Source organism: Haplochromis burtoni, unplaced genomic scaffold (assembly GCF_018398535.1).
Source record: "Haplochromis burtoni strain Fernald_Lab_line unplaced genomic scaffold, NCSU_Asbu1 Contig_23, whole genome shotgun sequence".
NCBI classification, from domain to species: domain Eukaryota; kingdom Metazoa; phylum Chordata; class Actinopteri; order Cichliformes; family Cichlidae; genus Haplochromis; species Haplochromis burtoni.
This window is the reverse complement of record NW_024582384.1, coordinates 3,050,770-3,074,285: the sequence shown is the minus strand read 5'-3', so window position 1 is coordinate 3,074,285 and position 23,516 is coordinate 3,050,770. Positions and strand designations below refer to the sequence as shown.

Sequence of the window (23,516 nt, the reverse complement as noted above, 5' to 3'; positions counted from 1 at the left end):
CATCATAATATATCATGCATAATTCAACTTTTGTGGATAACAATAAGATGTTAATGTTGAAAATTAAAACAATATAATGTTTTAATCAAGTGTTATTGGTAGATTATTGGGTTAATTTAGCTTGATGCTAGGTGGTTGCTACACAATGACACAATAGACCATTATCTTAAACAGATAATGGTCTACAAGGAGTTTGCGGACTAAGAAACAAACCTACAAACAGGGGTAAATATCGTCTAAGGCCCGAGTCCCCCTGACCAGGTGGTGACTCCGTGCCAACCAGGTAAATTACGCTAAGCTGTAGCAATGCAAACTAGAAATGGAGACTATTCACTCTCAAAGTCAAATTTGTGCCATACTGCTGCCTCTAACACATTTCAAAAGGGACAACTTTTGCTTTAAAGGCAAACAGTTTCCGTCTCTGGTTTGCATCACACATTTCACAGAAAAGTCGGTATTGCTGGAAACTGTGACAACCAGCTAGCAATCAAAGCAATAGCAAGGTGTCACTTCAACTCCTTGCAACTTCATGGTAGCGACTGCCAGCATGAAAAAAGCAGATGATTTCACAGAAACTGCCAGCAACCACTGGTACATATAAAGGCTCAAATATCTACATACACTCCTAGTAATATTTGGTTAAATGTTCTTTAGCAAATTGCATCACTTTTGGTAGCCATCAACAAGCTTCTAGTATAAATATAGCCAGGCTATATAAACATAGCCAGATATATGATTTGTCGGTGTTCTGGCGAAAAACCTGCTTCTAAGGATAGTCCACATATTTTCAGTAGGGTTGAGATCAAGATATTAGAAGTCTATTTCAAAAGCTGTTAGCTTGTTATAAAATCAGCTCTGATATGGGTTTGGGACCATTGTCATTGGAACACAATTCGCAGTCAGGTTTCAACCATCTAGCTGTTGATTTGAGGTGAAGTTGAAGAATTTGGAGGGAGTCTTTCTTTATCATTCTATCCACTTTGTGCAGTGTACCAGTACCACTGCCAGAAGAACACCCGAAGAGTATGATGCTGCTACCACCATGCTTGTTAAACTGTCCTTAACAAAACCTCTTGTAACAAAATAGTTAAATCTTTGTCTTATCTGAAAATAAAACTTTTCTCCAAAACACATTTGGCTTTTCCGTGTAGGCATCTTAAAATTTCAGTTAGGCTTGATGGTGTGGGTTTTGTAGCTTGGACTTCTTCCTTGGTCGGCCTCCTCTCAGTGAAACCGGTGCACATGATAAGTATATGTAACTCAAAACTAACCAAAACTGAAAGAGTGCCTCATATTGTATGATGTAAATAACGTAAAATGAATGAACAAATATTAAAATATATAAATTAAATTGAAAAAAATCTACAGAATCTGCCAGAAAACTCACTATTTTACTGGATCATCAAAGTGGTTATGCAGCATGGTCTCTGAATGACATTGCAGATCATCACTATCCAATGACTGTGGGCAAAAAAAACAAGGACATAAACTTGTGACATCAAACAGGGGTACTGCACTGAATACCTGAAAAGGCTGCAACAACAGAAGAGCCTAACGCAATGGGATAACTGCTCATGTTCATTTGTTGGTCAATAGCAAACATGCTGACAAACACTACTCTCCCCTGAGTGGGATACAAGAACAAATTAAACATGGCACAAACCCAGAGCTGAATTAATCAGATTTAGCTCCTTGATTATGTTGGGATTTTTTGTACTAATGCATCTGCTGCTGCCACAGAAAATAACTCAAAATACTAGCTGCAAATGGTTAAAGGAAAAAAGCCTTCTAAATTATTTAAGAGACAGTTTGCCTTTTTATCCAAAACATGATACATCCCCTTTGCCATCATGCTTCACACCTGCTGTGAGTGTTTGGAAGCATTCACATGAATAGGATGTCAGAGATCAAAGAACCAGTGAATCATCGTACACGTCAAAACCTGAGTTGCTAATGCATTGTTTTGTTCCTGAGAGGCTTTACATTCACCGTGGTGACAGATACATCCAGGAGAAAGTAAGCTGCATGGAAACATTATTATTAAAGTCTTTGGAAACTGCATAAATTCCATGTTCAGCCAAAAAATATATATATAAATTGTTTTTTTGCTTGAATATGTAATTTGCTGTGTGTTGAAAAGCACCGATGAGGTGCCTCATCACGACTGGAAGAATATAAATTGAATTATTTAGTTTGACCTGGTTTATTTGACAGTCACAGTGTTTTCCAGTTTATATCGTCGCTATTACAAATTTGTGAAAATTGTTTGGGTGTTTTTTCCACTTAGATTGAATTTCACATCTTTGCTTGTAAGAACCATTGCGGGTGGATCTGGTTGGCAAAAATCTGCCACTTTAAACAAAACAAATGCAGCACTGGCCCACTCTCTTTGTGTGTGGGCGGAGTTGCATATGTGCATACATGTGTGCTGAGTGGGAGCAGGGGCACAGCTGGGGTCTTGGCTTTCTCTCTGAACACCGTCTTCATCCTTTTTTACGTCTCATTGTAAAACCTCTCCTTACCAAACTCCTAAGCTTCTCATCTCTGTGTCGGGCTCAAGCGCTCTCTTTTTTCTTTTCCAGTGTCTCCTCGTACTGTTGAGGGTGGGAAAGCTTATGAATATTTTGAAACTGTCTGAAGCGTATTTGGGGGTTCGCTGAGATGTTACTGATGGTACAAAGGTGCATTAGATCTTATGTTTCTGCACCTATGAGATTAAACAAAGAATACCTTTAACATTTTATAAAAACAGGCCACAAAGAATTTTTGCATGGATTCAAAAATTTATGAGGGAAGATTAAAGATTCTGAGAACAGTTCTTAGTAAATTGTGTGCCCTCATTGATTACCCATAATGAGTTTGTGATGACTCCTGCAGGAGGAGGAAATCTCCAGCTTGCAAAACAAACAGAATTCTTGGCTTTATTCCACAGGCAATTCGATTACTAAATAAGATGAGTAGAAAACACCATTATCTCTCAATATGAGCAAATATTTATACACATATGTACTATAAATGTATTTATATTCACCAATTCTTTCTATTGATAATAGTACCATTGTTGGTCTTGCTTGCAATGACCTGCACAGTGATTAAAAAAGAATTTGATTGATACTGCTTAGTCCATTTTCCTAATATCATGACTTGTATTTCTTAGCCTTATCTATGTAAGCTAGCGAAAATGTTTTGAACTTGCACACTCTCCATTTGTTAGACTCTGAATTCACATGTCAGCAAGACATGTGCACTTCTGCTACTTGACAGCTACATTAGGAAAAAAATAATGGCCCTGCCAAGTGGCATTTCAAGCTCTAGATCAGTTTAATTCTAGCCTGTTAAACATCAACCATCCATTCAGGCTGTCAAGCTCCTCTAAGGGGATGATTCAGAATGAGAAGAGACAAATTAAAATGAACTTTGAATTATAATTAATCCTATTACGGTACTACCTTTTTGCTCATTCCAATGGTACAAATAGAAGTGCCCACAGTGGCTCTCTGCTGCCACCTGTAGCATGGATTTTGAGAGCTATTAAAAGCTAAACATTTCCATTGAGGGGTCCAAGTCAAATTCTAAAAAAAATCGGAATGTTTCTGAATGATTACGAGTTATATGAACACATTTCAATTCCAAAATCCGCTTTGTGTAACATAAAGAATATGCTGCTTATTTATCATTTAATTTGGGATATTGTGTTTTTTGCTCGTGGATCTTTTATATGAATTGAATCTTTTGATGGTTGATGGTTAGATTAAGCGGCTAAGGAAAGCATTAGGTCAATCAGATGTCATTACTAATATATGAAAAACAAGTATTTTTTTTCTTTTCTGTGTGTGTTTGTGTGTAAGAAATGGGAGAAAAGTGCACCATCAGTCCTAATGATAGATAGTGTCTCATATACTGCAAGAAACATTAGGTTAAACATATTGTAGTCTAGATTTATTTATTTATTTATTTGTCTTTTTTTTGCCGGTTTTATCTTATCTATCCTTAGGTCATGCATCTATAAAACAGTAATTACTCTCTGTAAATAAGCACAAACCACAGAGGCTAGTGGAACTTTTACACAGGTCCACACTGCCATCTGGTGGTAGATTAGATAAAACTCGCTTTAACATAAAGTTGTAACAGTAAAGGATGAGCAAAATGTGTGTATGATGTGTGACTTGCAAGTAGCTGGAGACAAAAATACTGTCAGATTTAGATTGCCTTTGGAGTTACTGCATAACTGTTAATCATTGGAAAGAAGTCTTTTGGAGTGATTTTTGGTGAAACGATGAACGTCTACAGCCATCTGTAAACACGATAGAGGCTCTGTCAAGGTTCGGGGCTGTTTTTCAGCCAGTGCTGTTGGAGATATTGTCAAAATTGATGGAATTATAAATAGACAAAAGTACGGTGAGATTTTGATCCACAATGTAATACCATCTGGAAACTTTCTGATTGGCAACAGCTTAGTTATTCAGCATGACAATGACCCAAAACGCACTGCCAACGCAGAAAAATCTTACCTGGATTAAAAAACAGCCAGTGGAACGCTATCAGTCATGGACTGCCCACCCTAGATCCCAACATTATTCAAGCAGTGTTGGATGATCTTGATAGAGAACAGAACAAAAGGCGGCCACCATCCAAAGACGGGTTTGAAATGTCCTTCAAGAAACCTGGAAAACTATTCCTGAGTACTACTTAACAAATTTACAAGAAAACTTGCCTGAGAGAGTTCAGCCTGTGAAGAAGAATAAAGGTTCTCATACCAAATATTAACTTTCAGGCTCATTAGAATTATACATGTACTGTATTTCCATTGATGTTTGCATGCTTCAACAAGTCACTGCACCAATTTCCTATTTTCCTGGCAAAATATAAAGGAATAAGGCATGGCTCAAGACTTTTGCAATGTACTGTGGTTACAATCAGTGTCTTGCAAGCAGGGCATACCTGAAACAATTATTTCTGCTAGCTATGAGCTCTCCTCAAGAGGGCTTCTTATTCTTTGTAAACAGTAGGTCCACAGAATGTTTAAACAACCAAATATTTAAGCAGACTGTCATGACTTTCACAGCATTCACTCATTTAAAATGTGACCTCGGGACAGCAGCATTTGCCTTTTCAAAGGAGATCGGCATATTGACCCACAGGAGATACCAGTGCAATATAAACTGCACCAATTGTTCCATTTTAGAAAACACATCCTATATATTCTGCTTGCCTGTTTTCACCCCTATAATCCAGCCAAGCTGTGGGCTTCAAGTTATCCTTTCCAACTTTTATAAGCACCCGCAGGCTTACTCACTAATGAGCACAGAGAAAGTTTGAACAAATGCATGCGGGTTCACATTTGTGAGATGCCACACTAGTTAATTCAAATAGAATATCACAGTTGCTGGATATGTGAGCACTGGTTCAATTTAATAAGAAGCCCAGATAGAGACAGAAGACCAAAAAGACTTAGTTCAAACATCATCTGCACTTAATCATTTGCATAAACGGATGAATGCTCATTTTATTTTTATAGTGCACCTTGAGAACGTGATGGATTTGCAGTCCAGATTAAATAAACCGCACGGTCGCTCAGTTCATTTGGTCAGTGGACACATCGGATCATCCTTTGGTCTTTAACAAGACATGAAGCATTGCAAAGCGTGCAAAAAGAGCAGGCTAGCTGCCAACAAAGAGAAATACAAATGAGCATAAAGAATTTAAATGTTGGTTTCTGTTCGCCTGCCTCAGTTCACAATCTTTTTTTCAAATAAGTAAATGCTCTAGTCTTCGTAGTCTTCAGGGCAGCCCACTACAGGTGAGCAGGGAAAACCTTTAACTAACAGGTATCACAATGAAAATCCCCCGGATTGTTGTTCATATTAATCCTTTCTTTTTTGTTATTTATTTTCATTTTACAAGTTTGGTGAAATGGCATGGCTGGGTTTAAGGAGTGAGCAAGTTGCTGTCCATGGTGCTGAAGATCTTTTTTTACTTCCTGCGTGCCAACGCATCCACATTAAAAACGCAATTTGGAAAATGAGCAGAGACAGAGAACAAGAAGCAAAGTCAAAGAGGCAGTTTTGGGGGGTTTTGTCTTTCCATCATGGCTTTTTGTTTTGTTATCAGATGAATGAGTCTGAACTATTTGCACGGCCCTCTGACGTCTTTTCTCGGTGAGCCGTTGTCTCAGTCTCAGTTATCAACTAACATCGAGAACTGGCTTCCCACTTCCTCATTTGCATGCAGATGAAACCACCACACGGCCGGGCAAACTGCATTTCAAGGTCAGCGCTGTACACCAACATGCTGCTGCTGCTTGTGTCAATCTAGGTGCCTACATGACAACAGACCCAATTACTGCTGGAACAACTCAAATGGCTTCTTCTTTTATTCTTTTTCTGCAGGAAAATTATGCAAAGTGAGTGTTTTAATATGCACGCCTTACTCAGAGCTGTGTAGTTACAGTATGACATCTTCTAGCACTAATACTTTCTCATTGTCCCACAAGACTTTGCCTCTCTAATAAAGAGAAAATACTTCTCAAATGTGCTTCTTTTTACATAGACATTTCCAACTCTTAAAGGGCAATAGAGCAGTCACAGTCAGAGATTTTACATTTTCAAACCTGACTGAATTAACATGAAAACGCGTCTTCCGGTGAGATGTACTGACTCATATCTAATGGCAGCAAATGTTCAAGTGCAGTACCTGCACCTTTCAAAGGCCTTTTTTTCACCAGTGCTCATTTATATTGAGGAGTTTAGCTGAATGGGGAGAGAAGAAGAGTAAGAAAAGAACTCAACCAATTTTCCATTAGTATTATGGGAACAATAGTAAAGCTTATCCTGACTATCTGTACTCACTCAATAGTAGCCTCAGTTTGTTCTGATCACCTAATAAGGTCTCTAAAAGATGGTGGCAGCATTTTCCATGTCTCCCTCTACCTGAGGTTAGATTGTTGATACATCCAGCTTCACCTGCCTTGATGAAAAATCCATTAAGTGACCACAGATTAGAGTTGACTTTAAAGGCTTTTCATGGCCTCTCTTCTGCTATATACAGTACCTGAGCCTATACAAAGGCTGAGTCCTGAGGCTAGAGCCTAAAACCTAAAAGTAACAGAGAATTTCCTGCCAGAGCCCTGGAGCTATGGAATAAACTGCCTCAGGAAATGGGGCCAGTGACATCTTTTACATCTCTTTTTAAGATTTTTTTTTTTTTTGAGAACCCCTACTGATTTTATCCCACTGCTTTTATTTCTTGTACCACCACTGTACCACCCTCTTTTATTTGGTATTTTAGTTGGGTTTGCGATCTATTATTAAAATAAATTGAATACAGATACATTTAAAATGTAAAACACATTAAATACACTATGTTTTGTGTGTAGCTTTCAGTGCAAAACAGAATGAATTCTGTATTCATCATAAAACTCAACTACCAGTGTTTATGTTAATTAAAACATCCACTTTTAAGACTTTTGGTGTAACAGCACCTCTGTCATTTTGACCTATTTAGACATATTTTTCCATATCTTCAGGAAAACTGATTTTAAAGTTTTAAAAAGTGAGTGGCAGAGAGTAATAAAAACTTGGTCCCAGCCAAAAGCCAAGACACAAGATGAGGATCGGGTGGAAAGTTCAGAGAAAGCAAACAATGATAGATGGTAAAAAGCTCAATTCTTTCTTGGAAGAGTCTAGTAAAATGCCAAAGGGGAAATATTTTGAAATAATTTCTTACTCTGAGGAATATTAATACATAGGAAAGTGTATTTTCAACATTACGTGTTGCAGGAAGGGATATGCATTACATTACACTGTTATATATATATATTAATATTACAGTGTCATGGCAAGCAAACCTGAAGAATGCTAACCAAATGAACTCCTAAAAGACAGATACCTGGAAATTTTCACCAGTGTGTATACCTAAAAAGTGGTATAGAATTACAGGATCATTAATAATATGAATGAAAGGCATGACGTAACCAACAGCTTGGAGAAAACATTAGTAAATACAATGTAAAAACTGTAAATGCATCTGCATCTAAAGTGAGAAGAGTTATAGCACTATTGTTAACATTTATTGTAGTCTTATTATCTTTAGGTTTTGGGCTTGAAACGGTTGTGGCAAACAAAATACATTGCGCTTACTTGCAGAGGGCAAATGCCCAGAAGCTGTGATTGATTGATTAACTTTAAAAACGAAGGGTTTTTGTTTGTTTGTTTGTTTGTTTTTTTCCACCCTTGAATGAGAACTGGAATTAAATCTAAGCTATAACAATCCAAAATTAAAGAACATTAGCACGCCTGTAATGACATGGTGTAAACTTTCTACTTTGTGGGCCCCTAAGGAAGTGATGATTAGGATTTTGTAATTGTGCAACCTTTCTGGAAATCTAAGCACTCTAAAGGAGGTTTAAGTGTTGTAGAGTCAGCTTGGCAGAAGCTGAGCACCAGTAGTTGTGCTTTCCTCCCATTCTTCCTTCGGTGTTCCTTCTGAAAGAGGAAAGGGGGCTTTGTGAGCTGTAAAAAAAAAAAAAGTCTAAATCACAACGTGACTTTTTGACAGAAAACCTTTTGATCGGTGTTTAGAGAGGTATCCATCCCTATTTTGCTTGTTTGTATAAGGATCCCTGTATAAACGTGCCTTTTAAAGTAATTTTAAATCTCCCCTGGTAAATTCAAGATCAGAGCTCCACTGAGTTAGTCCCACAGCTATGCATGCTAGTTTATGTTCACTTGACTCTTCAAAAGATCAAGAAATAATAATAATACTAATAAAAGACGTATGCATTTCCACCATTAATTTTCATGTAAAAAGTAAATATAGTATAAGTGTAATACAAATACAAATACTACAGTTTTTTTAAGTGTAAAATATGAATTACGTGTCAAGTAAAACAAACACATGCCACTAAAAACTGCATTATACCACCCTGAGAACTCTAGAGTCGATATCAGTGTGGAGCATAGACTGGGAGTTGTTTGAGGAGATAAAACTTTGGAGGCGTATTAATCCTCTGTCATGCTCTAGATTTTCTTTAGGGTTCCTGGCGGCAAAGTGTTTAACTTTATAAATGCGCCATCGTTATATTAGACGTACCGATTGTTTTTGCAGTGTAATATAGAAGCAAGACATAAAATGTAAGCGCAAACATTTTCCGGGAGAAAAGCCGATACCCTATTTGAATGAATCCATGCTTGGTTGGACTCCGGTTTAAGGAAGCTTGTCCGCCCGGCAGTCGGAGCGGAGGGGCACTCGACGGCGAGAAGCTTCAGGCGCGGTGTTAGCTGCTGACGGACACCGAAATAGCTCCGCGACGGCTTTCCGAGCATCTTAAACCAGCGCAGCAATGTGCATATTGTCGCCGTAACTCTCGTTCTGTGTCATATTCAGGTGAGTAAAACTTGAAAATTGCCTTCCTTGTGGCTCAGTTTGTGTGAAGATAGCCCAGGCTAGGAGTGTACGCTGTGGCTCAGTACAAAGGCTTTCTTTGCCGGAGAAAATGCCGGGGCTGCAGCAGCCGGGAGGCCCGCTTGTGTCTTTCAAGTCACCGACTAGCCCTGCTTAACTCTCCCAATGTTTCACATCGCTTCCTCCATTTCTCGCCCAAACGACGCGTTTCTGCTCAGTCTAAACGCATTTAGTGGCATTACTTACGTTCTAGCGGGTTGTGGACCGAGTGCTGTGGGTTTTGACAACCGTGGCCGGTGCGAAGAAACATGGTTGCTCTGCGGAGTCTCCTAACGATGCAAGCCGGGCAGCTGTGCACTCCGCGCCGCTATAGGGTTACGGGGACAGCCGGGGTTGGTCTGCTGAAACCAGGAAACCGTCCCGTAGCGAAAATACTGACAACGGCACGTTTACTTATGAAACGCGGAAAATGTTGTTCGTGAATTGTTGGTATGTCTGGCGAAAGTTTCATTGTATACATAATACATGAAACAAAGTTGGCGTAAGACTCCGGTATGAGGCGTATTTGGCTCGGTTTATAGGCTTTTTTTCAGTGCCGCGTCTTTATTGACCCATTCTGCTTACGTAGTGTTACTTGTACTTTCTACCGGGTTCAGCGAGTTAACGCAGTAATCGGGATGGTTAAGAGTTTAGCCTCGTAGCTGGGCTATAGGGGGGCTGGCTGTGCACCCCTGTAGGCTGCAGACTGAGCTGGAAGGGCGGATTTCCAATTTGTGCAACCAGGCTAGGCTCGGGCTCCGCGACTCATCCAGCAGGTTGATGCCCGAAGGCTACTTGATGGTGACGGGACCCTGCAACGTTTATCTCTAGTTTTAGCCTAGTTTATCCCTCCATATATAGAAGGGCCAAGGTCCCATCCTATAACTGTGGAACCTGACACTTGTCCGGACAGCCACTGTTTATTAGTGTGTCAGTTTTAATATTCTGTCCTCTCAAATGTGTTTGCATTTTTAACAGAATGCAAACAACCTGTAATGTCTTTAAGTAACATATCAAAAACGTCATAACTTTATTGTAACTACACCTGTACTACACTTATGATAGGCCCAGATCAGATACCGCCCTATCAGAGCAAAGGAGTTTCCTAAGATACCTTGCTTAATTAGAAAGGTGCATTTCTAATGCACTAAATACACACCAGAAAAACTCAACAGCTGACTTCTTGGAGGGACCTTTAGTGCACTCCAGCCTAAACCAGATAAAATAACGCTCACCTGTCACTCGAAACAGGCACAACCCTAACTTTAAGCCTTAATATCAATGAGTGTTTCTAAAAATGTGCATGCCAGAGATGCGGCATGAAGAGTGGTGAAATACTGCTATACTGATCAAAGTCATAAAGATGTTTATTTCTGCTGTAAAGCTGTGCATTCTACAAAAATTGACTCCCTTTTGGAGCGAGCCTCAAGTGGCCATTCCAGAAACTGCAGTTTAGTGCACTTCCATAGCCATTTGAGAACAAAAGTCAGCTACACCGGCCTGTTTCCTGTTTTTAGGACACATTTTTTCTAAAATGGAAAAATTTTAGAAAGGCAAATTTATCGCTAACAACTGAGATATCTTTGATATGACAAGAACCAGCATCTAGGTAATTCCTGGTAAAACAAGAAAAGGGAAAAAGGATCCCACATCAAAAGTGGTGAGAACTCCTACTTTAATAAGCACATAGGGTCTTTGATCTAATGGAAATATTTCTGTAAAGTAACTAGTAGCATAGTGTTGCAGTATTTTTGCAATGTATTGATACAGGGACACCAAATATCCATCCATGCATTCTCTTCAGCTTATCCTGGGTGTTGGGGGGGGTTTATTAAATAAATTAAAATACAATGATGACAAGATGACTCATCTCATGCACCACCATCCTGAGACAACGTTAACCTAGCAAACTTGTATTAAATTGGATCAACCAAACAACCATCCAACACACTGGTCTTGACAAGTATTCTTTACATTCCAAATGTACAAAAAATGACACAAGTAGGGAAAAAAATATACCGCGTCCATTATTGAATGGAAAATAAATTAGAAAGTATTTTTCATGCTGTTAATTTGAGGAAAGAATTCAGTAATTGGGAGCCACAGAAGTATTAAAACACAGCTGCCAACATTTCACTTACACTCTGGATGTGCCTTGATTAAATGGTGGCCTCTGGATTGTTATCAAATCTTTGCAGCCTGTTTTATATTGAACTTTTTTTTTTAATATTCTGGTTTGTAGGGGGGGTGTTAATTGTTAAAATAGATGAGCATGCCACTCGGGTTGGTGTAAGATTGGATCGATTACAATTGGTTGTTTTTCTGTCCGGCAAGTGATGATGCTCTAGGCATTTTAGAAGGCTGCGCAGTGGCTTAATGTGTCAGCTGTAGACTCAGTTTTGTTGGGGTCTTTTTGTTTGCTTTTAAAGTGCTTTGCCGTTGATGGGTAGACTTAATTATTTTCAGAAACCTTCGAGCTATGATGTGTGGTACCAGACTTGAAGGAGAAAAAGTGGTCTGTAAAATCTCTGTGCTTAAAGTGACGGAATAGTAATTTTTGCTTTGTCCACCAAACAGCTTTAATGCCTGAATTATCAAAAAAATAACAAAAAGCAGAAAAAATGCACATTTAAAATAGATCAAACTAGGGCTGGGCCATATTATACCGTTCACGGTAATACCGGTATAATGTTAGGCAACGATAGGAAAATGAAATATCGCGATAGAATGGGAGTAAAACGCGCATGCGCAGTGCCTTTGTTTTCATACGCACATGGCCGATTGTTGAGTGAAACAGATGAACCAGAATTGGTTTGTAAAAATGGTGCAACTTCAGTGATGTGGAACTGGTTTGGTGTTTGTCCGTCAGATACACAACAAAGCACATTTTTTTGCAGAACATGCAAGCGGCCGTCGTTATTGTCGTATTTGTCGGACTAAGATGCTCTTAAATCTGGGAGTAATCTGGGTCCTAAACTCGTATGCTTCAGGTCAAACAACACTGCAGCATCACTTAGAGTTAAAAACTGTCTAAATTCTTTCATCTTTAATAAAACGATCAGCATTGCTGCTTTACCAGGTGTAACTATAAGTTTAACTTCCAGGCATCCATGAAAACAAAAGTTATTACATTTAACGGAGTTAGAAGTTAGCAGGAAGCTAGCGGAAGTTAGCTCGCTAGTTTCGCTAGTTACCTAAGCATGATATTAGCATGTTCTGACTGAGAGATTTCTGAAAAAATTCAAACGTACAGCTCTGCTATCACTTCCAACATAAATGAAGACAGGAAACTAAACAGCAGTGACGTTTGTAGGGTTACTGAAGTTGGGCTAGCTGGTATATAATGATGTGCTACGTGATCGCTAGCGACACAGCTATGTTAGCATAACATAAACAGTGAAGCTGGAGGACGAACACTAACACTTTTCCACTTATAAAAGTTAACGTGAAGGTTCCTCATGGTTAGAGACAAATGCAATCGCATGGCAGGATGCTGTAAACGGACCAAACTTCAGTCAGGAGAACAACTGAGATAATCCATCCACAATACGAGGTTAGTCATTAATATACTGCAACAACATGGGAATAGAGCAGCTGCCAGAGAATTCAACATTAATGAATCAATGGTACAGAAGTGGAGGAAGCAAGAAGAATGAGTTTAATAAAGTTTGATTTATCTGACTGCTTTGTTTCGCTTAATGTGCCTTATAATCCCGTGCACCTTATGGTCCGAAAAATACGTACTGCACACTGCAGTTTAATGTTGCAAAGCACCTCTTTTTAACTTCAGTGGATATTATACATGGTTATGCTCAGGATATGTCAGCCCATTTCTACTGGAAATGCCTTTTGGTTAAACTTTCAGCAAGGAATTTGCATTTGCACTGTTAAATTTTTATAAAGCTTTAATGTACATAAAAACCAGCTTCTTGTTTAAGTGAAAATAAATGGAAGGTTGTCTTTTTGCGCTAGTAATGTTGTGGAGTTGTATTTTGTCTCGCATCAATTATATCGTCAGTTATATCGTTATCGCAAATTTTCAAATATATATCGTGATAAATATTTTTGGCCATATCGCCCTGCTCTAGATCAAACGGTTTTTCAGCTCAATGTCTATTAGCTGATTACTACTACTCGGGGTAAGGGGAAAGAAATCAGTATGGCATGATATTGCTTGTTTCGTGTGGCTGTGATGTATTTTTACAGGCTCACCTGAAAAACCTTCCAACACACTTATTTGACAAATTGCCTCCTATTCAGAGCAGGCTGATAGCTCAGTGACACAGTAAAAACAGGACAGCAACCTCCTTCCATAAACAAAAAAAGAAAAGAAATTTTAAATGAATTTTTCATATAGTGCAACCGATTTCAACATGGGGTTTCTAAATGGTTTGCCAGAGATTGAGGGTGTTGCACACTCATGACCACTTTTGATTGCAAGACCATTGCACAGATTGCCTGATAGTAGGCAACCATTCTACAAAAAGTTCCAGTCTAATCACTCTCAGATAAATTGTCAAAATTGTTGCAAATAATTGCTTTCCAAATAATGAATGCAGGCAGATTGTCATCATGTTGCCATCAGCCTGAATGAGTCTTAAATGATAACAATTCGAGTGGACTTGACTCAACTGGCCACTGGTTGTTCTAAGTGTTCATTTGGACCCAGTTAAAGTGTAATACCAACAGCAGAGTGGGCCATAAAACAACAACCAATCACAGAAGACCCTTCAGATGATCTGGCCTACTATCGGATTAATCCCATCATGAGCAGTTTGGCATTTTTCTTGGCATGCTCTCATGGTTCAGCCACGCTTAAGTAATCTGAGGCTATCTGTGTGTATGTATTAAAGCTACAATAAATCATGACAGCAATATTGGGCATGAAGGACCTGATTTTCAGCTCTTACAGACTGTAAAATTTGAGTAACAGCAGTTTGGTTGGATGAAGTCTAATTGTAGTTTTAATAATCATCACTTTAGTGACATTTTTTCTTTCTGTGTTTTTTTCTTTTCTTTTCTTCATTACAGAGTGAAAAATGTAACTGAACGGAGTCAGCTGCGCTCCAGTGGTCGAGGACCTCACCATACTTCACTAGAATGTACTTGATGAATGTACCTCCTGTCGCAGTGACGCAAACAGAATGGAGAACATGTGGCCCGCCTGGAGGCTATAGCCCTCCAGTTTGCTTCAATGACTCTGACACAGAGTTGTCCACAAGAGGCACACCTATCTCAGACAAGGTCCAGATGATCATAGAGAGTCTTAGAAGCACCCAGTCCTCACTCGAGATGGGCGACGAGATCGAGGGTAATGTGCTATCAGGACAGGAGGGTCATCCCCAAGTCTGCAAGGTTGCAGCAGGTTCTTATGTGGGAGTCAAGTCCAAAACTAAAAGCCCCAGTGAAAACCCACATGTTGACATTTCCTCGCCAAACATCCGTGAAAGCAGTGACTCGGATAGCGACGATTCTGTGGACAGAGGAATCGAGGAGGCAATACTGGAATACCTGAAAGAAAAGGATGATCACAAACGCAAAGCAGAACCGTGCTCGACTTTTCTCCCATCATCTAAAATTCAGAGAAGAAACCCATCCATTCCCGAGGTGTCCAAACAGCACAGCAACAGCGATGCATTCTTGATTGCGGGTAGCAATTTTTCAAAAAGCCTCAAAGTCGAGACCCCAGCAGTACCCACTGTCATACCTATAAAAAAGTGTATTAAAAACAAGGCATCTCTAAATGAAAATATAGTTAAGAACTTCGATTTGAATAAAAGCACAAACAAAAGTTTGGAGTGTTCAAAAGAGCAAGCAAGAAATCCCTCTAAACCAGTGAGTCTCATCAACAAAACTGTCAGTTACCCCGTCACAGCTAAGGTGGAAGACTCGAATGATTCCAGTAGCGACGACGGCATCGAGGAGGCCATTCAGAGATATCAGCTGGAGAAAAAGGAGCAGCAGAACACAGCAGAAGCTTTCGATCCACGTGCATTCAAAGAGGAGTCTGACTCGAGTAGCGATGACGGGATTGAAGAAGCGATTCGCTGCTACCAGCTTGAACAACTCAAGGAGAAGAGCGTCCTGACGCCATCGCTGCACAAGCAGAAACCTTTCAGTAAGTCGATAATACACAATGTTGCAAGTACAAGCGCAGAGAATATCAAAAGACAGAAGCTGAGGAAAAAGATGAGCACGACAGAAAAAGAAGTGAAATCTTTCCAGCCTACTCCATCTGTTTCTATACCCAAACCTACACTTTCAGACAGCTTGAAATGTAAAGAAAATGTATTTTTGTCATATAAAGTAGAGAGTTTGAAGGAGCAGGCAACCCCTGCCCCTCCAAAGGCCAATACAACTGCAGAGCTCATGTGTGCTGAGGCAATACTGGACATTTCAAAGACTGTCATGCCTGGGCCCTTCCATCATAGCGTTGGCCTTAGTGGTTGTGTCACCACTGAATCTTCCTTCCAGTCTTCTCTTCCTGAAAACTGCCCCTGTGAAGAAAGCAATGACAGCTCCATTGATAGTGAAGATGGGATTGAGCAAGAAATCAGGAAATTTCTCGAGCAGAAGGCCCAAGTGCACAAACAGGCACCCAGCTCTGCTGTGACTCAAGACGCTCAGGGTACAAATGAAATGGAGAAGGTAAAAGCAAATGAACCACAGATTGAAAAGAAACCATCGAAACTGTCTTTAAAGCAACAAAGAAAACACAAAGAGAAAAACATTTGTGTTTCCACCATGGTTAAAGAAACCGCCTCTAAGCCTTTACCTGACCATACAAAAGAATCAAAGCTCTTGGCATTGCCCCAGAGAAGTCAAACACACCCTGCCACTGGATTACACAAGTCAGACCAAAGTGGAGACAAAAGCAGCTCTCTTGACAGCGATGAGGACCTAGACACGGCGATAAAAGACCTTCTGAAAACGAAAAAGAAATCAAAGAAAAAGATGAGAGACTTAAAGCGGAAATCAAGGAAGTGCCTCAAAGACGAAGACCCGCTGTTAGGAAATGCATTTCAGACCAAAAAGTTACACATTGACTCTCTTTCCAAGTGTAGTGATTTGAAAAAGGTGCAGAAAAGTAAGAATGACAAGAAAGACAAGCCTGGGCTGGGGAAAAAGAGCATTTCACAACACAAGCAAGTTTATAAAAGTAAGAAGCACGAGCTGCATGAAGGTGAAACGGAGATCCTGAAGGGAGCTGAGCGTCCAGGCATCCAGTTTGTGCACACTGCGGAAGCCGCACCTCAGATTAAGGAAGACAGCAGCTCAGTAGACAGCGATGACAGTATTGAGCAAGAGATCCGAAGATTTCTGGCTGAAAAGGCCAAGGTTTCTACCGCAGACAAAATTAAAGATGGAAATATAGCCAGGAATGGTACTGTCACTATTTGTAGCTCATTTCAAGATAAAGACATTAAACAGGAAAATCAGCTGGCTGAGATTCCAACGAAAAGTATCAGTCCTCTCTCTGAAAAGTCTCATATTAGTAGTCCAGCTCATAATAGACTTCAGACACCACAGACTGTTTTTCCAGACATCTCTGCGGTCGGTGCACAATCACATCCCTCAGCCGGATCCTGCAGTCCCAGTCTTTTGGAACCAGCAGATGGGGCAGGGGCAGCTAGAACTGAGCAAAGGAGACCGTGTATTGATAAAGGTGATGTCCACAACGCCACCTCACAGACGAAGAGGGCTCGACCAATTTTGAGTCCTAGCGTCGCTCATTCTCGCTCAGAGGCAATCAAATGGCGCCAGAGCCTCGGACTACCTACTCACGACGCGAGGACTCTCAGTCGGACTCCGTTCCACATCACCTCATCTGAAATCAGCGAGGGTGGCTCGGTAACACATCAGAGTGGAGGAATGGGCCACAAATTACAGACTCCTGTTACTGTTTGGTCCTCTGCAAGGACCAGTAAATCACCATTCCCCTGTTCTAAAGACACTGCTGGAAATACTACATTCACATCTCCTGTTTTGAATTTTTTTTCTGCTGCCAGACAGCATCCGAGGATGTCCTTTACACAGGATCTACCCGCCGGCCAGAGGTCCCAGTGCTCCATCGAAGGGGAGAAGGAGAGTACGGTGCATATGCCCAAGGACAAGAGTGTGTTTGTGGAACTGGAAGCTAATAGGACAAATCACGTCCAGGTTCAATGCAGGGAAAGAAGCGAGGTTAAGGAGAGAGCAAACTTACTAAGGGAGAAGAAGAGCGAAGGCGAGGGTATGAAGATAGATAATAAAGAAGTGCATCTAGGAAGAAAAGAGGAAGAGTTTATAGATGAGACAGATTGTGAATCAGGCCAGAAGAGAAATCCAGAAAAGAAGCAGGGCTTTTCCACATTGTAAGTATTTTTCTTTGACCACTATAAACCATAGTGTCATCATTTTCTGATTTCTCTAATGGTGTCCTGTCAAATATTATAGATTCTGATCGAGCTCATTGATTTATAAGGGAATGTTTATTGATATATTTTTTTTTTTATCATAAAACTGACTTTTTTTTATGTATTTTTACAATTTCACAGTTGTGGAACCACAATGAAAACTTTATATGTGCTCATAAGTTACCTGTTGTTGATCGTTTGAAAAGCAATACAGTGACACTTTCGTGCAGAAACGAATGAGCGGTAGAAAATTACATGTTCCTAAATATTTTTGCTAAAAAACAAAAAAGAAGACGTGACAAGGAAAAGAAGTCTCAGTTTGGCAGAATAACGATTTAGGTTTGAGTCCAAAATGTTTAAATTTAGGTTGCATCTTTTCCCATCTTGCAGTAGGAAACCCAGAGCCCTGAATAGTTACATTAGTTACCTTATTAAGACTTTAAAAGTAATTTCCAACATCAAATTTAGGGATGGACCATTGAATAAGCCAGTACAAATCAAATGACACAGATGGCATTGGTCAGTGGTTATTGTTTGTGTCTCATCAGGTTTGTATAAACTGTTTAAAAAAAAAAATATCCTGGACATTGGCTAGATTTTTTTTAAACAGTGGTCCTGGTATTGGTTTGAAATCTCACTGTGCATTCTTATTTATTGTAGTAGGTTTCCATCACTGCCTAGATTATGGTTTTCATTTATTTTACATGTGCAGGAAATCAAAATGGCACAAAGTTAAACGTCTGGGTGCTAAAGCTGCAGTGGTTAGGGTGAAAACATAAGTGAGAGAAAACCCCAAAACAATCATTTTTTCGAGCAAAAATGCCAAAACTTCCTAAAATAGGGTTATTTGCTGCATTTCATTTCTTTGTGTGTTAGGTAAGTGGGGTTTTTTACTCTTCAATGTCAAATAGAATCACTTTACCTGAGCTGAGCAGTCAGTACTGAAAATAAGTTTTAGTTGTAGCCCCAAACAATATTTTTAACATGAAATTAAGGGCATAATTGTGTATCTAATGTAAAAAAAAAAAAAAAAAGACCAATCAGATTTCAATACTGTTTAAACAAACCTTAAAATATATTTAGACTAAAATACAAAGTAAGTGAACTTTTTGGTTTATTGGTTTATTATTCCTCTGAATTTTCTCATCTGTGTCTGCAATGACACAATTTACTTTGTCCAGCATGTGCTGCACTCTGCACAGTGTATATCATTAGATCTTTTGACACTTTCACAACCTTTTCACTCAAGTGCAGCAAGTGTTTTTATACTGTCAGCACCATCTTGAAAAGTCTCCTTCCTTTCTTTTTTCCTTCTCACATTTGTCTTATTCTTTTAATCCCTTACCTCAGACTAATTCTGTGCGCTCTGAATGATGATCATTTCAGTCAGTTTCTACTTTTTAAGTATAAAGCAGAAACAGCCACTATGTTTCAATTATTACTTTGACTCTTGTGAGCCACTTTTTTTGGGTAGGGGGTTGTTTTATTTTTAAGATAAATATCATGGGTACAGGAACCAAGTTACCACCAACCTTTTGCTTTTCACACACAGCGCTCTTCTTGTCTTTGTCTGTTCTATAATTGATTTTCATGAAAGAAAATTTAAAGCCGAGTTGCTGGTGATAGATTTTCTAGTAGTCTCGGATAAAGTCTTGCTCCAGATTCCATAAGTACCACATTTCCCCCTCGCTGTCTTGCTAAAGTTGATATTTTGTGTGGCTTGTTTTTTGGGTTTTTTTTGTCATGTTAAAGTTTTCCTGGATTTCCTGTTTGAAAAAGGCTATTTATTTTTCTTTATGAAATAAAAAAGGCATTACTGAACATGCTGTGCATATCCAGTTTTTCTGTAAATATTTTGTAAGAAGTGTTTTTTTTCTTCTTCTTCTTTCTTTTACTCTTTCTGATGACAGAAATGTTTGCCGTGTCTTTTAAGTGCATCTGTGTAATAAAGATTGGAATCTGAGCAACAGTGGGCCTCTTGACTTAAATTTTATAATTTACAGAATTATTAAAGATTACTGCAGGAGTAGTCTGATGCATATCCTACTCTGCCTTTACCAGGTCTTTATCCAGTGCCATTGATCCCGGCATTACCTTCAGGCCTTGCATAGCTCTTACCTCAGAGGAGAGAGGCAGCATGTTCAACAGGAGATACTTGGCTGAAAAGTGCAAGAAGGTACAATTATGTGAAAACACGACAGCGTTTGTTTGTCAGTTACAAACATCATGATTTCAGTTCTTTATAAAAAACAGTTCAAATCCACAGTGTGAAGTGTGTATTATGCAATGCTTGCAGGAGAAAACTTCCCTCATTAACTCTTCTGTGCACGGCAAGGCTGTGCAGCACGTCAAAAGGAAACTTCAGTTTGTTCCAGTAAGCGGGTATGTGATCGCACCCAAATGGGTTTGTCTCAACAGTGAACGATCAAACGCAAAGAAAACTCATCTGCAACTTGAGTTTCCTTGTTTGTTTGGTTTTTTGCAGGAAACTGGACGCGCTCAGCAAGCTCAGCACACACAGTGAGATAAAAGCTGGCTTTTGAAGATGCACCTGGAAGATGCTGCCTGCTGTTAGCACGTGTATGGGTTGTTGAAAAACTATTATGGACCCAAGTGTTTATGTATTACAGTTGTTGTTGTTGTTTTTTAAAGTATTTAGTAAGTATGTAAAGTTTTGGTAAGTTCTATAACAGTACTAAGGGCATTAAATTTTAATTTTGGATTAAATATGGATCCTGAACTCAGGGATACCTTGAGTATTTCAGCATTTATCTTACCTGAATTTTTCTATTTTTTCTCGAATGCACAGTAAATTTGATTTGGGGTTATATTGTTTGAGGTACCATATATTTGTTCTTATCCTCATGATGCCACTGTTGTTTTTTGTTAGAAGTGGCGTCTATATTTACAAACATTTGTTTTATATTAACAGTTTTTCTTCTTACAACAAACATTGGCTTATGTTCTTGAATACGTTTCATAGCTAAATGACACAAGAACGGTACTTCCTGTGACGCTCCAACTCTTTCAATAAAGTTGAGCCGAGAAAAGGTGGGTTAATGGGTATTGTAGTTTTTACACAAGCACATCACGACAAGCTTCTACTTTGCGGCATTCTGTGAACTACAGTTGCGCAGTCGCAGTTTACTGACCTTCCATGGTTCTGCAAGCATGGCTGTCCGGGCACTTACGAGAGGTAACTGAAAACAGTTTACAGTTTTTTATTTAGAAAATAGTTCAAGGAAAATATTCAGAAGATTTAGAGCCAATCCAACATTTTACCTTGTGTTTATTTCTGCGTTTAGTTTTGAGTTTCGTGTACGCTACGCTACAGTTTAGCATGTTAGCCCACAGCTAAATGCTGTATTACAATTAATGGCAATAATTGAACGCCTGCGCTAGGTTATTGGCAAGCATTATTCTCTTCATGATAGTTAACTACCGATGTTTTAACTTTTTTTTTTCATATTTAGGCCTTTTAGGGTTCCGATACTCACGGGCTGCCACCGTAGCATCCCCCTGTGGTGGACATCACTATGTGACAGCACCGTCTGCGAAGCCACCTCAACCCCAGGCTGGCGATGTTACAGGTGAGCTAAATAACGCAAGGGCGTCAACACTTGGTTTTTGTTTTGTTTTTTCAAGAATTTTATTTATGTTACTACTTGTCATTTGTTGTTGTTGTTGTTGTTGTTTTTCTTATTAACAGAAAAAATATTAAACCAGCCCCTCGAGAAAGCAGACTTTTTTCGTGTGGCTGAGCTTTTCTCCTTGAAAGACTTATTCGACGCCAGAGTGCATCTTGGTCACAAAAAAGGTTGCAGGCACAGGTTGGTGTGATATTTATCTCAGCGTTTTAGTGCGCTGCACCCCCGTATATTTACAAATTGTTTGTAGTCTGTAATTAAATAATCTGGAGACACTTGTCTTTCTTTGTGGGTCAAGGCTTTATAACTTCTACCTTAGTGGGTTTTTGTTTTGTTTTTGGGGGGGGGGGGTACTACTGTGGGGTTTAGGTGTTCCCAACATGTGAAACTAATCTCACATGATAGAGGCGTGTTCAGTCACTACTTGGCACATGTTAGATTTTAGACCTTCTGTCTATTGCTTAGTCTGTCTGCATATTATGCAATGGCTGAATAAAGTATAACTTTTTAAGCTTGAACAGTGTCATTTGCCCAGAACCCCTAGTGGTAGTCTCCTGTGGATAAAAAGTGGGGAGTTATTAATAAAAAAAATGCCATAAAACTTCATGCTTTAAACCCCTCTTTATTAAATTGGAAGTTTCTGTTTGTTAACACTTCTGGTTATTAGTGGTAACAGCAAGCATAAATACCACAGGTCCTAGAACCTTGAAGGAAGCGATACAAACTTGTTGTTTTAATACAGATGGCATTTCTTTTAACTATTCCATAACTAACCTATTGTCATTAAATGCTTCTAACAGAAAGCTCCAGCAGCAGGAAATGTTTTGGTTACTTGGTCGATCATTTCATCAGGAATGTAGCTATTAGAGCTATGTTATTTTATTCAGCAGTAGTGATTCAAGTGACATTTTTCTGAATTATAATTCCGTGTTTCTAGGCTCATGGAGCCGTATCTCTACGGCTGTCGTTTGGATCATGACATTATCAATCTGGACCAGACTATGGAGCACCTTCAGCTTGCCCTCAACTTCACCGCCCACATAGCGTATCGCGGTGGCATCATCCTGTTTGTCAGCAGGCGGCGTCAGTTTGGCCATCTGGTAGAGACCACGGCCAAAGATTGTGGAGAGTATGCGCACACGCGGTACTGGCAGGGCGGCCTCCTCACCAACGCCAACATCCAGTACGGCCCAGGAGTCCGCCTACCGGATCTCATCATATTCCTTTCAACTCTCAACAACGTCTTTCAGCAGCACGTGGGCATCAGAGACGCAGCCAAGATGAACATTCCCACAGTGGGTGTGGTGGACTCAAACTGCAACCCCAGCCTGGTGACGTACCCCGTGCCCGGGAACGACGACACTCCAGCTGCCGTCGAGCTCTATTGTCGTTTGTTTAAGATGACCATCAACCGTGCCAAAGACAGAAGGAAACAGATGGAGCTCATTCATGGTCTGTCAGCGCCCACCTCGCAGATCTCATGATATTAATACTTAAATTTAAACAAAAAAACAAGAGACGTTGAAAAGCCTACATTCTTTAATCTGAAGCTCATCAACTGTGTAGTGTATCCTGTTTTATGTTGATACACTACAAATTTGAAATAAATTTTGGCTTCCTCCTTCCATTACACATCTGCACTTGGAAAACATCTGGTTTAACAGTCAGTAAAATATGGCTCAAAGTTAACATTAGTGCAAATTTATGTGAATATCACAGCTGTAAATCGCTGAAATAACAAAGTGGTGATCCATTGTTGAAATCCTGGCGTGGGAGAGTGATGATCATTTGCAGTTGCAGACTGAAAGAAAAGTATCTGAGTCATTGTCACAACTGTATTTGCTCTCTTGCAGTCTATTTAAGTGTTTAGGCCATGAAATGTGTTTCTGTAAACAAAAATACCTCTGCAGAAAGTCAGCCAAATGATGCAGAACATAAGCAACCTATGAACTACACATGAACATTAATTAAAAGCAGTTTCTGAAAGTGTACACTGAAGTAATGCCTGTTCATCTAGTTAGGAATGAAACAA

At 39.5% G+C, this 23,516-nt stretch overlaps 2 protein-coding genes and 1 long non-coding RNA gene across 4 annotated transcripts; 2 read left to right on the top strand and 1 right to left on the bottom strand.

The window, feature by feature from the left end:
* Positions 1–6,355: 6,355 nt before the first annotated feature.
* On the bottom strand, positions 6,356–10,909 carry LOC121814167. The gene is made up of 2 exons (XR_006054157.1): positions 9,649–10,909; positions 6,356–8,510 (listed from the first exon to the last, which is right to left on the bottom strand). It is a non-coding gene; the product is annotated as an uncharacterized LOC121814167 (long non-coding RNA).
* ppp1r26 (protein phosphatase 1, regulatory subunit 26) lies at positions 8,912–20,750 on the top strand. Of its 2 annotated transcripts, XM_005917211.3 has the most exons (5): positions 8,913–9,384; positions 14,473–17,795; positions 19,899–20,013; positions 20,134–20,219; positions 20,323–20,750. In XM_005917211.3, the coding sequence occupies exons 2-5, from the start codon at positions 14,542–14,544 to the stop codon at positions 20,378–20,380; spliced, it is 3,513 nt and encodes a 1,170-aa protein (XP_005917273.1). In that variant the 5' UTR covers positions 8,913–9,384; positions 14,473–14,541; the 3' UTR covers positions 20,381–20,750. The 2 variants fall into 2 exon arrangements, with proteins under 2 accessions (XP_042074730.1, XP_005917273.1); XM_042218796.1 differs by having other exon boundaries at positions 8,912–9,384; positions 20,134–20,482.
* Positions 20,751–20,937: 187 nt separating this feature from the next.
* Positions 20,938–23,475, top strand: mrps2 (mitochondrial ribosomal protein S2). Its single transcript, XM_005917212.3, has 4 exons — positions 20,938–21,033; positions 21,311–21,427; positions 21,547–21,667; positions 22,422–23,475. The coding sequence occupies exons 1-4, from the start codon at positions 21,009–21,011 to the stop codon at positions 22,966–22,968; spliced, it is 810 nt and encodes a 269-aa protein (XP_005917274.1). The 5' UTR covers positions 20,938–21,008; the 3' UTR covers positions 22,969–23,475.
* The last annotated feature ends 41 nt before the right edge of the window (positions 23,476–23,516 follow it).